General features: G+C 37.7%; 1 protein-coding gene across 2 annotated transcripts in view; it reads left to right on the top strand.

Annotated features, from left to right (window-relative positions):
- xkr4 (XK related 4) overlaps positions 1-15195 on the top strand; it is a 45189-nt gene that overhangs the window by 17205 nt on the left and 12789 nt on the right. For both annotated transcript variants that reach the window (XM_071906560.1, XM_071906559.1), the window contains exon 2: positions 14457-14656. In XM_071906560.1, the coding sequence (XP_071762661.1) occupies positions 14457-14656 (200 nt within the window). The remainder of the gene's footprint in view (positions 1-14456; positions 14657-15195) is intronic.

Below are 15195 nucleotides of genomic sequence, written 5' to 3'. Positions count from 1 at the left end.
TCCTAAATTATTTCAAAGTTTGGATTTGTGAAGCACAATTTCAAATTGAAGGCAATGGCTTGAAATTGAATGTGATTAATATTATTGAAGTTAACTTTTGGCTACAATTTCAAACTTGGTTCAATTCAAATTCAGTGTTCTTAATTCAGATTCCAGAGACACATTTCCAGTCACAAGGGAGTTTTGTTCCCTGAGTAATGATTGGAAGGCAGCTGCCTCCTCCAAAGATGCTAAAAGTGGGTTAGTGTTAATTCTCCCTTACTTGGCCAATAAAACTGATTCTGATTCTGGTAATATTGACTAATCATTTGATAATGCATAAGAATGAGAAGAACATAATAAATCAAATTATTACATTATTAAACCATTCATCATCAGTTAAAATGTGTTACACCCATTGCCGCTGATAGTAATGGGAGGTTGTTACATTATCCAGCAACTTATTATATTAACAACTTTTATTAAATTTCAACCCATTTAGAGGTGCATTTTATTGCATTTTCACCAGTTATTACATTATCTGGTAGTTTTTACATTTTCAGTTACTACAGAAGTTCAGAGCCAGAGTGGCAGATGAACTGGTCTTAAACTGATCACACACACACACACCTTAGAAATGTGTGTGGTGCATCTGTCCATGAACAGGCCATCGCCTTAATGCTCCCACCCCAGATTTAATTTTCAAATCCTTTATTGACAATGGAACTTCATTTCACAGCCCATTAGCCCGCTGGTAAATGACTGCCAAGTACTGGTGATATTTCAGAGAGAGCGCGCGAGAGAGAGAATTAAAATGAATGAGAGAGACCGATGGAGAGAGAGATTGAAATTTAGGCCACAGATAGACTGAAAAGTAATAATAAATTCACTTCATTAAATGTATTCTTGCTTCAGGTCTGTGAGAAATGCCGTTTGTCTGAGTTGGATTACCAGGAACTGCTTGTCTTTGTGCTGCTGAGGGGATGTTGTCCATGTTGCAATACGGCATTTTCTGATGAAATGTAGAAATAATATGAAGGCAACTTCCCTCTCTATATAAAGAATAAAGGGCCGTCCGCTCTTTTTTACATCTTTGGAGTGTCTAGATTAGGATTCCACCGATTCACCAGACTCTCTGAATTGCTTGACAAAATCTGAAATGCGGGCAGGATGCGATTCAGGACTCTGGACCTTTTATATCAGAGCAAGGGTCCGGCTCTCAAAACTGGCAGCATTAGATGCTGTGACAACTTTTGTTTGGTTGGTGATGCCTGAACTGCCATTTTCCCACACAAAGAATGGAATGACAATATTACCAAACATATGGCTAGCACTGAAATTTTGGCAGATGAAATAGCAAACATAGCATCATTATATGGCACTTTAAGTCTCTGCATACTGCCTTATGTCATTGTCATGCATCACTTCTGGGTTTTGCGAATAATATGGATAACATCTATCAATGGTTTTAGTGCTGTCCTTCTGTAAAAATGACTAAACATAGCCCAGTATTCATCAAAAACCTGATTCTGGCCACGAAAATAGCCTGAAAACTTACATTTAACACGTTGGTGAACAGATTCAACAACAGATCCTGCTACTGTGGTTTTCAATTGACTGTGGGTCCAACATAATTTTGCCAAATAGCATTTTTATTGATAGAAGAGAACTTAGTGGAGTGATACCATTTAGGAGAGATAGTTCCTGTTTGGGAGACCAGATCTACTTTTATTTTTAAATACTAATTTTAGTGTAAACCAAGAATAGAAATGCAAAATGATGAAGGACCCAGGACTGCTTTATTGTCTTAAAAGCAGGATCTGTTGTTGAGTATGTTCACAAACGTGTTAAATGTCAGTTTTCAGGTTATTTTCGTGGCCTCATTCAAATGAATGGGAAGTAAAAATCTGAACGCTACAAACTCGTCCAGCTGCATCTGATCTTGATGATTAGTTTATATTCTGGTTTTCATGGCGACCAAGAGCCAAATAACCCCCATGTTAAAACTAAGTGGAATATTGCTAAGAGTGAGTACAGTTGAGTTAACAATGAACTGAGGGGAAGCTGTGACATGTTTTATAATCCTTGGCCAGCTCTCCTTAAATCACCTCAAATTAGGAGCAACTCAACTTTGTTCCAGGCGAAGTTTTTTACTTTTTGCTTAAACGTTAACATGGTTCACTTGGTGCTTAAACAGCTCTCAGGCAAAAGAGCCATGTGAATATGACTTGGGTAAAGCAGAGGAATTCTCCTTGACCTCTGTTCAAATTCATAGAGACTATAAATACATCTGCCAGGCCTGATGTGAGATTAGACAAAAGAACATCTGATCTGACTACAGGCCTTTCTATCAGGGAGGGAGAGAAGATGATAGGAAAGAGGTGTGGAAGGGAGAAAGAGTAGAAAAACGAAACCCTAAATTTAGCTGCTACGTCTCTGGAAAGAAATTATAATCCAACCCAATAGCTTGTCTCACTAAAAGATATTGAAAGAAAATGCCCAAGAAAGACAAATTCTGTTAAACTAGGTCATTGCAGCAGCAAATACTAATAGGATGCAGCAAAGAAAAATAGAATATAAATAACAATATTAAATAAAAATTTCAACAGTCAAACATTTTAGGTAGAATGTACTGTATGAATGGGAAGTATGTGGGAAAAGTCTTATAGCAGTATTGGTGTGTCAAAATCAGAAGCAGCAGGATTTACTGAGGCAAAGAAAAGAATGAATGCAGAATATTCATGATATGAAAATATTCCAAATATATGAGATATATACAGTATGAAATAGGTGGATGCATTATAAAAAAATCTCTCTCCATATACAGTATATATACTGTATACAGTACACTTTATTTTTACTATTTTCCACATTTTCGAATAATAGTAAAGACTATATAATAGTAAAAACTATTAAATAACACAAATGGAATTATGCAGTGACCAAAAAAATGTTAAACAAATCAAAACTCTCTTATATTTTAGATTCTTTAAAGTAGCCGCTCTTTGCCTTGATGGAAAGGCGAAGGCTTTGGAAAGAGATTCATACACAGGCATCAACTTCACTATTTATATTTGTCTAAGAAACAGATTTCAAGCATTTAAGCAGAAGCCTTTAGATCAAAATGGCTTTAAGATAATGAAAAACATATTACATTCAATGAGGTGGGTCAAAACTTTTGACGGGCAGTGTATATATATACAATAGCGCTGAGCGATTAGTGTTTTTTGGGTTCAGTCATACTGATCATCATCATCACTTAATCTAGGATACCTCCTCCTCTTGTGTGCAGTACTGTACTATTTCAGCGCCACATAGCGGCAAATACTGGTAAGCGTAGTTTGTAGTCATAATTACCGCATATTCTGACCTGGATGTGTTGAATAGCTGTCTTCTGCATACAACAAATTTACAAATTTCAAAACTACAAATTTCAGCAAATCAAAACAACTGAAAACTGAACTTTGCATACTTCAAATAATTGAACCAAAATTGGTCAGTTATTGTTTTTTAGAACTGAAAGTCAAGCTCAGATGGTGCTTATGTTGGTGGATTGTTCATGAACTCAATTCTCTAAGGCTTCATTCATTTCTGTTTGACTGTCATTTCTCTGTGCGTAAGTGTGTGTGTAAGTCATATGTAAAGCTGCTGTAGAATGGCTTTTGGAGTTAATTGCCATGTGGCCAATTGGACATATAATATAGTAAACTTTATTTGTATAGCACCTTTCATACATAAACTGCAGCTCAAAGTGCTTCACAATTTAGCGATAATTATAAAACAAATAAAAAGAGAGACAGTGTAAAAAGAAAAATTATGGATAAAATATATAAAATACTTACAAGAGGTGCAACTAGTGATACAAGCGATAAAACAATTAAATTAGGAAGAAAGGGAAGACCCTGCAAATAAAAGAGTTAAAATAATAAAGATAGCAAAGATCGGAAATTAAGAATGGTAAATGTGGAGAAGTCTTCAGAATAAAAGTCTTAATCCAGAATAGTGTTCAAGGCCACTGTGTGTGTGTGTGTGTGTGTGTGTGTGTGTGTGTGTGTGTGTGTTGGCACCAGAGGAGCAGTCTTTCTCCCCACAGAGACATACAGCCCTTGAAGGACTACCAAACTACAGCTGACAGTGGTGCTTAGCAGTGTGTGTGTGTGTGTGTGTGTGTATCTGTGTGTGTGTGTGTGTGTGTGTGTGTGTGTGTGTGTGTGTGTGTCTCTATGGGCTTGTACCTTGTCGTAGCTACTCAGTCTCAGAAACAAGTTTCTCCCTCCCCCTGTCTCTCTCTCTCTCCTCCCCCATATAAAAGCAAAGTTGTGGTTCAGTACAGTAGTGTGTTCAGTTTTATGCTCTCCGGTGTGATTGAAGGCAAGAGAAAGCCCCCCCCACACACACACACACACACACACACACACACACACACACACACACTAACTGCAAAAAGTAATTATACCTTACTATTAGCATCAAAATTATGTGGAGAGTAATTCTACGGTGAGAATTTTGTTCACTTATTATGACACAAAGAATTTTAGGATCACAAATCAAAAAACTGCATTTCTTTGGATTTCTCTTTGTGTTTCTGGGTTTTGTTTATTGAACAGAAGTATTAGGGTGGGGCTTTGGGTTGTGGGTCTGCTGCTCTTCTATTGGTTAGATCAAAGATTGAGTGACAGGCTTCTCATTCCGTCCCAGTCAGTTCCTTCTGAGAAGGGCAGTGGTACGTATTGAAAGCTGGAAGATGGTTTCATCATGAAGGAACACAAAATATTTAAGAAATTGGAAGAAGAAGAGTGGGGCCACATGTGAAAAATGTATTTCTGAGTTTAGAGTTCTGAGTCATAATGCTGAGATTAAAGTCATAATTCTGAGATTAAAGTCAGAATTGTGAGACACACAAGTGCGGCAGTGGCCAAAAGCTGTTGCTGCTGCTGTTTCATTGCCCACAGTGCTGGCTTCCTTTTTTTCTTCTTTGTGTGAATTTCTGACAGGAAGGGGAGGGCTAATCTCTGAAAAACCCTGGTGGAGTCTTATAATGTGTGATGCATGATTCTCAGTCTTAACAGAATTTTAAAATGTGAGCAACTCCAGGACTAAAAACTCATGACTTGGGACAGATTGTTGTTAAATGTGAGAGAGTGTGTCAGACTAAATGTCTTCTAATGTATGGTAGGCATTAGGTGAGATATGGGAAATTTTTTCACCGTCTCTCTGGAAACAACAAACTTCAATAAGAATGGCTGTCCCGTCCATATTCCCCAGACCTGTTGAGGTAGAAGCAGGCAGAAAACATATTCAGAACATATAAATTCATCTGTACTACACACATTACATTTTCAAGCCAGAGCCAGCACAGACTGTATTTGAATGCACAATGACTAGCTCTTACTCACTGATGTAGCTTTCTTGTGAGATCAGCCTTATTTAACCAATATTCCACTTAGTTTTAACATGGGGGTTATTCAGCACTTGACCGCCATGAAAACCAGAATATAAACTTATAAATGTAATCACCAAGATTGGATGCAGCTGGACGAGTTTGTAGCATTTGGATTCTTATGCTGCATTCCATTGGAAGTAGGAGGTCGGTAGTTCCGAGTTGAAACTACCGACCTCCGATCTAAATCCGTTCCAGTGCGTCTTCTCGGGAAAACATGGACGCAACATCCTTTGCCCATTAACGTTAACGGTAGCTATCTGACAGCTCTAGTTACGTTAGCAGGCGAGTTCATACAGCAAAGACTTCTATCTACTAATGAAGCACAAGTCAACTGAATTGCGTTACAAATGGAAACTACAAAGTTGTTACAACAGGTTTTCATAACACAAAAACTACATATCAAGTAAAATCAAGTTTTATTAAGTACAGATTGATGCTGTGACGTCAGCTTCCCATTCAAATGAATGGGAAGTAAAAATCTGAATGCTACAAACTCGTCCCAGCTGCATCAAATGTTGGTGATTAGTTTATATTATGGTTTTCATGAGTGTTAAAACTAAGTGGAACATTGCTTTAATTTGCAAAATCTACATAAAAAAATCGACATTAAAATCCTAGACAGGTCAGTCAATATTTGTGATCATGAAAAAACAGAAAAGTAAGCAAAGAAAGTAAGCTGTGATTTCGTCAAGAAACAAAATGTTGCTGTTCTATAATGACCGTGAACTGAACCTGACTTGGATTATCTGCCTGTTTCAGTTCAGTATTTATACAGGTACACACTGGGAGCTGCCCAGTACAACCACAGTCTTCTACTGGTGGCCACTGAGTGACAGTTGGGGGTTCAGTGCCTTGCTCATGGGCACCTCACTATAAGGCAGTGTAGAGTGTTACTCAATCACTTTCCCCAGCCACACACACACACACACACACACACACACACACACACACACACACAACACCACCACCACCTACCAGTCTATGTATTTGGCTGTATGTAGTAGTGGTGATTGTTATTGTCCCATTATAATGTAATGGGAGGTCTGGTCTTCTGTTTCCACTATTCAAACTATTCAGTCCAGAGCTTCACTCTGGACTGGTGCCCAGACTTACACTGTGTGTGTGTGTGTGTGTGTGTGTGTGTGTGTGTGTGTGTGTGTGTGTGTGTGTGTGTGTGTGTGTGTGTGTGTGTGTTATCCTCATCTCTGTTAAATAGATTATAAGAGATGGAGACTACAGCACAGTCAATATCTTAAACTTTTATTGCAAGTGTACTCTCTCTCTTCCCCTCTGTCACGGTCTCTCTCTCGATCCCTCTCTCTCTCTCTCTCTCTCTTCAATTCAATTCAATTCAATTCAAACCTGCTTTATTGGCATGACAGGAAAGAAATCTGTGTTACCTTGAGTTGATATATACTATATCAACTCATGTAATAATACAGGCATTAACAGATGACTAGTAGGAACTAAACAAAAATAATCATCAGTCCTAATTAAATAATAGATAGCAGTGTTATCAGTTATAATATAAAGAAACCTTCAATAGTAATTCAGTTAAATTGTTTCATTCACTTATATTTAAATACTTAGTTTAAGAAACAGGCAGTACAGTATCAATTCAGGTAATATTATCGATTAACAGATGACTAGTAGCAATAAAACAATAAATCAATAAAAAATCAGTGTTAGCAGTGGTATAAACATATAAATAGATGCTAGATACCAGGTAATATTATCGATTAACAGATGACTAGTAGCAATAAAACAATAAATCAATAAAAAATCAGTGTTAGCAGTGGTATAAACATTCAATAACAATTCAATTCAGCTGTTCTGTGCAGGTCAAATGACCTTTATTGGCTTGTAATACACAAACAGTTACTAAACACAATCCACAATAGGCCTACTATATCTCACTTTCTTCTCTTTCCCCTTTCTCTCTTGCTTTATTCATTTATTTATTTTCAGTTTGTTTGATCTCAGCATTTATGGAAGACTACAATAGCACAGTAAGACTTAATACTGTACAATATTGAAGCAGTTAACTAAGAATTACCAGCCGCTTAAAGGAATTCTTCCTCACTGACTGAGTGTTTGTGTGTGTGTGTGTGTGTGTGTGTGTGTGTGTTGTTTACATAACTGTCTGTGCCCAGCAGGAGAAATATTAATGTCAAAGCAGAGGTTGGCTTCTTTAAATACCAACAGACAAAAAATCCCACATTGACATCATTAACCTCGTCCAGCAGCGCTGCTTCCCCATTAAAATTCTGCTTCTCAATACATGCTGTAATACTGCAATTACAGCTGTTTTGCAAAGTCGTTCTTACTGTGAGAAATAAACTCAGTTTCCAGTATATACTGAAGTGAGAGGAAGTATGTTGTTGTGTAGGAATCTGGGATATCTGGAGTCACCTCCACTTACTCCACCGAGTTTTGTGTGGGACTCAAAGGCAGTTGAAATTTTGACTGAAGTGCTGAACATTTCACTAGGGTTGAAATCATTTGGGGTTTTGAAACCAAGGTTCAACTCATTTGGGGTTTTGAAACTAGGGTTCAACCCATTTGGGGTTTTGAAACTGGGGTTCAACTCATTTGGGGTTTTGAAATTAGGGTTCAACTCATTTGGAGTTTTGAAGGCCAGTACTGATACATTTGGGTTGATGCTGCCAATATATTCATACTTTGGGGTGATATTCAGTATCTTCACATTTCATTTTATTCTTGTCAGGGTGGAAAAGCCTCTGAAACAGCATTTAGACCATGGCACAATAAAACTCTCCATTGAAACTAAGGATAATAATATTAATAATAATAAAAACATCCAGACATACTTGCGGAATCTGGTCAAAATGTCTCATTATAATCAGTTCAGGTGCAATTCAGGGCTTCCTATAGACAAATAGTGTAGTATTTATCAATGTTATAATAAATATGTAATCAATCAAACTGCATCATATCCATCATATCAGAGGTGGACGACACTGACTGGACCAGATCCAATTTTTAATAAAAGGACAACATCAGCAAACCGGTATGTGGGTCTGACTCTATTAAAAACAAACAAACAGGCAACGTCGGTGACAAAGCCTCTACTGACTTGGTTATTAAATCCTAAACAGATTGCCTTCACTCTCCACAAGCTATATTACTGTGGTATCTAGCATCTATTTATATGATTATTTTACTTGGTCAATAAGCCTACAAAACCCCCTCACATCCTGGTTGACTTTGAGGGTTATTAGATCCCATGAAATAAACTAGTTGAAGCAATGTACCAGTATTTTCTTATTCAACGGAGGGTTATTTCGCTCAAAAATTTAGCTCAAAATTAAAATGTAACCAATAAATAATAAATACTTTATTTTTTACAGTAGAACTATTACTAACTAATAATCATATCAAAATAATATCTAAATGGAGGAGGGGATAGTGCCACCTTATAACAGGGAGGTCAGTCATGATTCTGCTGTCTTGGAAAAATATCTATATGAAAATCGCTAATCGAAGATCTTTAGCTGTTTTTTTCAGCAAAAATTTTAAAAAATTCTTTCGATGCTGCATCTTCCTGTTAGAATCCCAACCGGTAGACCGGTAGTAACTCGCTAGCCAAACATTATCGCTGTGGTAACTTATTACTTATTAAGCTAAATGAGGTTATTGTTTGTGAAGACAGTTTTATTATCTATAGTAATACACTCTTGATTAACGCTGAAATGGCTGCTACTTTGTAAAAGCGGCAGACATTCTCACTCCTGAAGGATTTTAACTGCTGTAATACAACCGAAACAGCTTGGCTACATATGTTATGTTAAAATCAAATGTGCCCCCTCCGACATCAGTCAATGCTTTTCCTGTTCTCTTTCCCTTTTTAAGGTATTATTGCGCAAATAAAAAAAAAAGTTGGTTTGTGTATCGACACAATTTATAACGTCTAAAAAAGGCTTACATTTTACTTGTTCTGAGGAGAAAGGACTTCTACTGTGTGTTTGGGCCACTGAATTGGTTGAATTGTTGAAAATTCCCTTTTTGTACCATTGTAAATTTGACACAATGGGGGAAATCTAAACTGACATGTAGCGATTTGAGCACCATTGTTACGTAGCAGCCTGTTCTCTTATCAAGTATGGTTACAAAAGGTGAGACACTGTAATTTCATATGATATCATACAAATCAAGTGAAACAGGAGGCAGTACTTTGACATAGAAATAGCATGGAGGTTGTGTGGTGGGTGGGTGAATACACTTGCCTTTCAGTCCAGTGAGCCAGGTTTGAGTCCTGACTCACAGTTTCAGCATCAGCTATTGCCTTGCAGCTCCTTGAAGTCTTTCCATTGAGTATAGGCAGCACTGATATTTATTCTTGTTTTATTGTGCTCCTTATCACTCTCCTTTTTTGCTTGGAGACTTTCCAAAGATCTAATTGTTTTTTTCTGGACGGCTGAAGGCAGAGGCATTGATGCTGCTTCTGCCATACTACACTACACTGCACCTACTACCATCCAAAACAGTCCACAGAACGTAGCATAATTCACGATTTTATTATGAAAAACTTGTAGCTTTAACTCTCTTTCAGTTACAGGTGAAATGTCTTCAACCCATAGAATACTTACTACTCTCTCTCCTTCTCCTTCCTTTTCTTTCTCCACACGCTCCTCCCTGCATTCAAACAACTCCCATAAGATACAGAGTGTAAAAAACAGTGTAGTTGGCAAAAGCTGATTATGAATCTCTTTCCGTTGGTGTAGTGTTATGATTAACTGTGTCATGAGTCTCCCAGAATCTGCAGAATGTGTTGAATAAAACATGTGAAGCCAACGTACGTGTTGATCCTGAAGCACATACAGCATGGGGGGGATGCCCATCTGTTTCATGCATTCTAGATAAAGGAGACTGAGAGGCCAGAGAGATAAATATTCAACACCATTGGAAGGATTGCAAGGAGAGAGAGAAGCTGCTCACTGCTGCAGTGAGCTATCAGTCTCTGTACAGGAAACAAAACCATTGTAGGTAGAAACAGAGGGGAAGAACACGACCAAAAAGAAAGGAAAAACAAACACCATATGGAGACTTCCCGTTAATGGCAATGTTAAAATTAACCTTTTTTTCCTATATTCTGACAGTAAATGCCACATATTTGTCCTCTGTCACAAATTGGGTTGTTGCTTTTGAGAAACAAATGCATGACCATTAAAATCCGCAACAATGCTAACTAGCTAACTATAGTTAACCAAAGCTGGTCGCCTTTTCGTGATATAAAGAATTTTTTATCTTTATTTTTCCTAGGCTGTTTTTGAGTTTTGAGAGTTTTTGTTTGAGTTGAGTTTGAGTTTTGTGTATTCGTTGTGCAGCATTTTTGATATTTCGAAACTGGCTGCATAAAGGAGACAAAGACTCGCAGGTTGTTAGAAGGTGCAACATTAGCATAATGTTAGCATCATGTTCTTTTTTCGACATCACAACTATGTGATATAATTCCTGGCCAATTTTGTGACCCTGAATCAAGTCACTTTTAATGGTGATGCAGTTGTCTGACAATCTTTTTTTCACTGTGTTTTGTTATAGTTTTCATTGAAACTCAAGTGATGGACAGACTCGGTGGATCTGGCATTGATATGTGATTTTTACAAATACAACTGTCATCCGATCATTTTGAGCTTGATGCTACACATTGATCTTTACACAAAATATAGGTTGCCACACGCTTTTGGCTACTGATTGATCCTTACTCAGGCCAATTCTAGACAGTTGATTTCATGTGTGAAATCTCTTGCTCCATCTGTCATCGGGAGCTTGTGTTTGGGGGTTTGCTGTGTTTGCTCCGAGCCAAATCTGTGTCATGCTTGCATAGATTTGTTCTTTGAGCATCCCGGGAGCAGAGCCACACTGCCAAATCCAACTGTATTACCATTTGTTGCTATAAATGGTTTATCTCATGACGTGAGCCTGCTGACTGAAATGGATAGCAGTAGTTCAGGGCAGGGCACGGTAGTCATGCATCAGGAACTCTACAAGTCCACCAACCACATACCACCACAACCTAACTCTGTTAACTAGACCAATATAATTCATTCATCATTCTGACCTACAGTTCATAAGAATATTTTTAATATCTGTACCCAGTTTCACATCTCTACGATTAACGGTGCGATCGGGGCTGAACCTTGGACTTTGAGTGCTTACTATAGCGCCCCCTATCGGCCAATCAGTACCATTCTTCGTGTCCAAGTAGAGAGTGTCCAGGACTATCTGTGCGCCAAATAAGAAAAAAAGTTACTGATATATGGCCAAGTTATTGGACCAAATAGTGGAAAAATAAATAAATAAATAATAATAATAATAGGATTTCCAGCAATAACAATAGGGTTGTAATAATATATAATAATATATTATAATGGTGACATTAAACATGTTAATTTTGCTGGGGACCCACTGGAAATCCCCTCAAGGACCTCTGTGTAGGTCCCCAGGCCACACTTTTAGATCTGCTTCAGTAACGTATCATGTCCCTGTTTTTGTGTTATTTTATGACTGACATTTTGTTGACATTTTAAAACGTGGAGAGTATAATCCAAATAGCAGATTGAGAGGCTCAAGGCTCTTTGAGGAACATAAGGAAAAGTGTGGCTGTGTTGTCTCCTGGAATAACCTCACCATCTGCAACCAAAATCACCAGAGTGAAGTTTCTTGCTCAGTGACATGTCAGCACTGTTTTTTGGAGGAAAGGGTGTGTGTTTTCTATTTCTACGCCATACATCAGTACAGTCTTCAACTCTCGGCTTCTGATATATTGTATATGGTGCTGACAGCTTCGACTGGAGAAGTAGGCAGTTTAAATGCCTTGCGCAAGGGCACATCAGCCAATGCATAGATATTTTGGGTCTGCGAAGTCAAGGGAAAAGGGTCCAGTTGCACCTAAAGTTATTTTGGAGAAGGAGTAGATGGTGGCAGATTTGATAAAAATGCATGAGTCCGGTCATGCTAGGCGAGTACTGTACCTTATGAATGTCAAGGCAAATGGATGTCAGTGGGGCACCGTTGCCTTTCTCTTTTTTTCTCTATATTTTGTATTATTTGTATTTCTACACCATTATAATGGGGATTTGGGGAACAGATAACAACAGAGGTGGGGATACGAGTCAGACTTGAGTCACAATTTTAATTGTTTGAGACTTGACTTGATGCATGGAGAGAAGACTTGAGACTTGACTTGAGTTCTGGTGACTTGGGACTTAACTTTGACTTGTACTTTGATGACTTGAAAAGGTTTCTAAAGTCTTGACTTGAGATCTTGTGTTTGTGTAAAAGACTTAGATTAAAAGTGATGAGATTTGTTCCAGCAGACAACTGAATTTAAATTCTGTTTTCTGAATTTGTATGGAATGATTGAATTTATTGAAGTTGAAACTGATTATAGAAATCAAACTCAATCAAAATTTATATTTTTTTAAAATATTAAAACCATATTGCATTGAAAAGTCCTAGATATTTACTTTTCTTTAAGATATTAAATTGATACTGGACTCTTCTGTTCTGACTTGACTTGCTGTTCTACATTTAGACTTTAGACTTAACATTAATGACATTGACTTGACTTAGACCTTACTTGGTAATCTACATTTAGACTTGAGACTTGTGCCACAAGACTTGAGACTGACTTGGGACTTGAGCAAAGTCGACTTTTTAAATTAAACATCTGAAATGGAGAATTATAAGGAAACAGTTCAACAGAATTTAATGAATTTACAGAATCCAACAAGTCATTTATGTTGATCAAAGCACAGAAGTAACTTACAATGAATGTGTTGTAGGTCCAGTCATACAAATAAATGGATACCATTAATACGCAAGTCTAATACTCACTTATAGACATGAACACAACCTTTTCAAGCAATGTTATCAAGTAACCTATTAAGGAATTAATTAAATGTTAAATCAGTGGCATGTACAGACTTCTCCACAGGAAATTCAATAGTTTTGCATATGATCTCTCTATTGTGCCATAGGAGACTAGGTTTTCAGCTGAGAATCTGTTGCAATCCCTTTGTTCTACCAGTGCGAGTATTCAATGGAGTTGGAATAGGTTCTTTGTTGTTTACCTTTGTACATTGACATGTTCACCTGTGAGTCTCAGTGGTTGTGTTGTATTTTGTGTTTCAGTTTCACTCCTGATTCATCATTGCATGCACTCATGAGTCTGCAATAAAGCTGGAGCTATTCCCTGACACGTTGTTTTTGAACGGAGTTTGGCTGACTATGAAATTTGGTTGCTCCATCTTACAGAGGACAGTACACATTGCCTATGACTTTTTTTCCACGTCCAATGTTAATAATTTCTTGATGGAAACTGTCAACTAACAGAGTGTATAGCTGAAAGTGTCTGTGTCTTTGCTTTGAGTGTCCATGTCCACTGGTCCACTGTCTCTAAAACCAGCTGCATGTCTGGAAAGCCTATTTGAACCTGGACTGGTATAGCCTATAGCCTGCTGGCTAGTTAGCTAGCTAACAATGCCAAAAAAAAACCCGGCCATTTGTTCAGGTTACCTGAGCTGACTCTTCTCAAGCTACAACTCTACTACAACTGTGTTTTGCAGTAGAGACTAGGGCTGAAGACAAGACAGTTTACTAGGTCACAATAACCTAAATAAAAAAAAATAAAAAAATGGAAACAAATCTACTTTATCAGACTATTCATTATTATTTATAATGTTACTGAATGTTACTTTTTCAGATAGCTCTCTTTTTTTAGCCTTGTTGTATATTGAGACATTGTTCTCCAATGTCCCTCCATGATGGAGCCGGACATGGTTGACAGATTTGTGACACAACTCTCACAACCTCTATTACATTTACTATTTGTTTTGGAAAAGGGCATTTACACTCCTCATTTGATTGGTGGACTGGATTTGTTTCATTTTTTAATTGCAGGTGTTTCGTCACTGTCTATTTTGCCGTTGGAAGACCTATGCACAAATAACACATTAGCAATTGGCATTAGCAATCATGTTCATTTGGACATTATCATTGCTTTTCTCAGGTATTTCCACACCATTTACCTGGGCGTTCGGAGTCGTCGGAGTGGCGAGACGGAGCGCTGGCGCTACTACTGGAGGATGGTCTATGAGTTTGCTGATGTGAGCATGCTGCATCTACTGGCCACGTTTCTGGAGAGTGCTCCACAGCTAGTGCTGCAACTCTGCATCATCATACAGACACACAAGCTTCAGGCCGTGCAAGGTAACACTTACACACACACACACACACTACATATACAACTTTGCATGATCATAAGGAAGCCTAGCATCATCTTCACTGTCCAGACACACAAGCTACAGATCATGCAAACATTTTAAATCATATGTACGATTATCATAAACTTTTAATGCTTAATTTGGATTTCTAAATGTAATTTATAAACTATATAAGATTAAAATATTGCAGTTGTTCATCATGCTTTAAGGACATTCAAGGACAGGGCATGAATCGTTCCATTGTTCCAGTAATGATGTCAGTGATGTCATATTGTGTATGTGGGCTGTTGTTTGTGTGTGTTTGGGCCTTGAATTTCCTAAAGACATCAGTGCCCAGATCTACTAACATGGATCCACTCACATGGATGTTAGGGATGGGCATTTAAGTTTTTTCACAAATCAAATAGTGGCATGAATGTTAGAAGTCAAAATAACACTTTTTCTAGGTAGTCACACAGATGTCTCACAATGTGAGCAAGTTATCTGCCCCCCATGACAGGTCCATCTGAATTAGGCAATGGCTAA

Source organism: Centroberyx gerrardi, chromosome 13 (genome assembly GCF_048128805.1).
Source record: "Centroberyx gerrardi isolate f3 chromosome 13, fCenGer3.hap1.cur.20231027, whole genome shotgun sequence".
Lineage (NCBI taxonomy): Eukaryota > Metazoa > Chordata > Actinopteri > Beryciformes > Berycidae > Centroberyx > Centroberyx gerrardi.
Note: the sequence above shows the minus strand (reverse complement) of the source record. Positions and strands in the feature narration are given on the sequence as shown.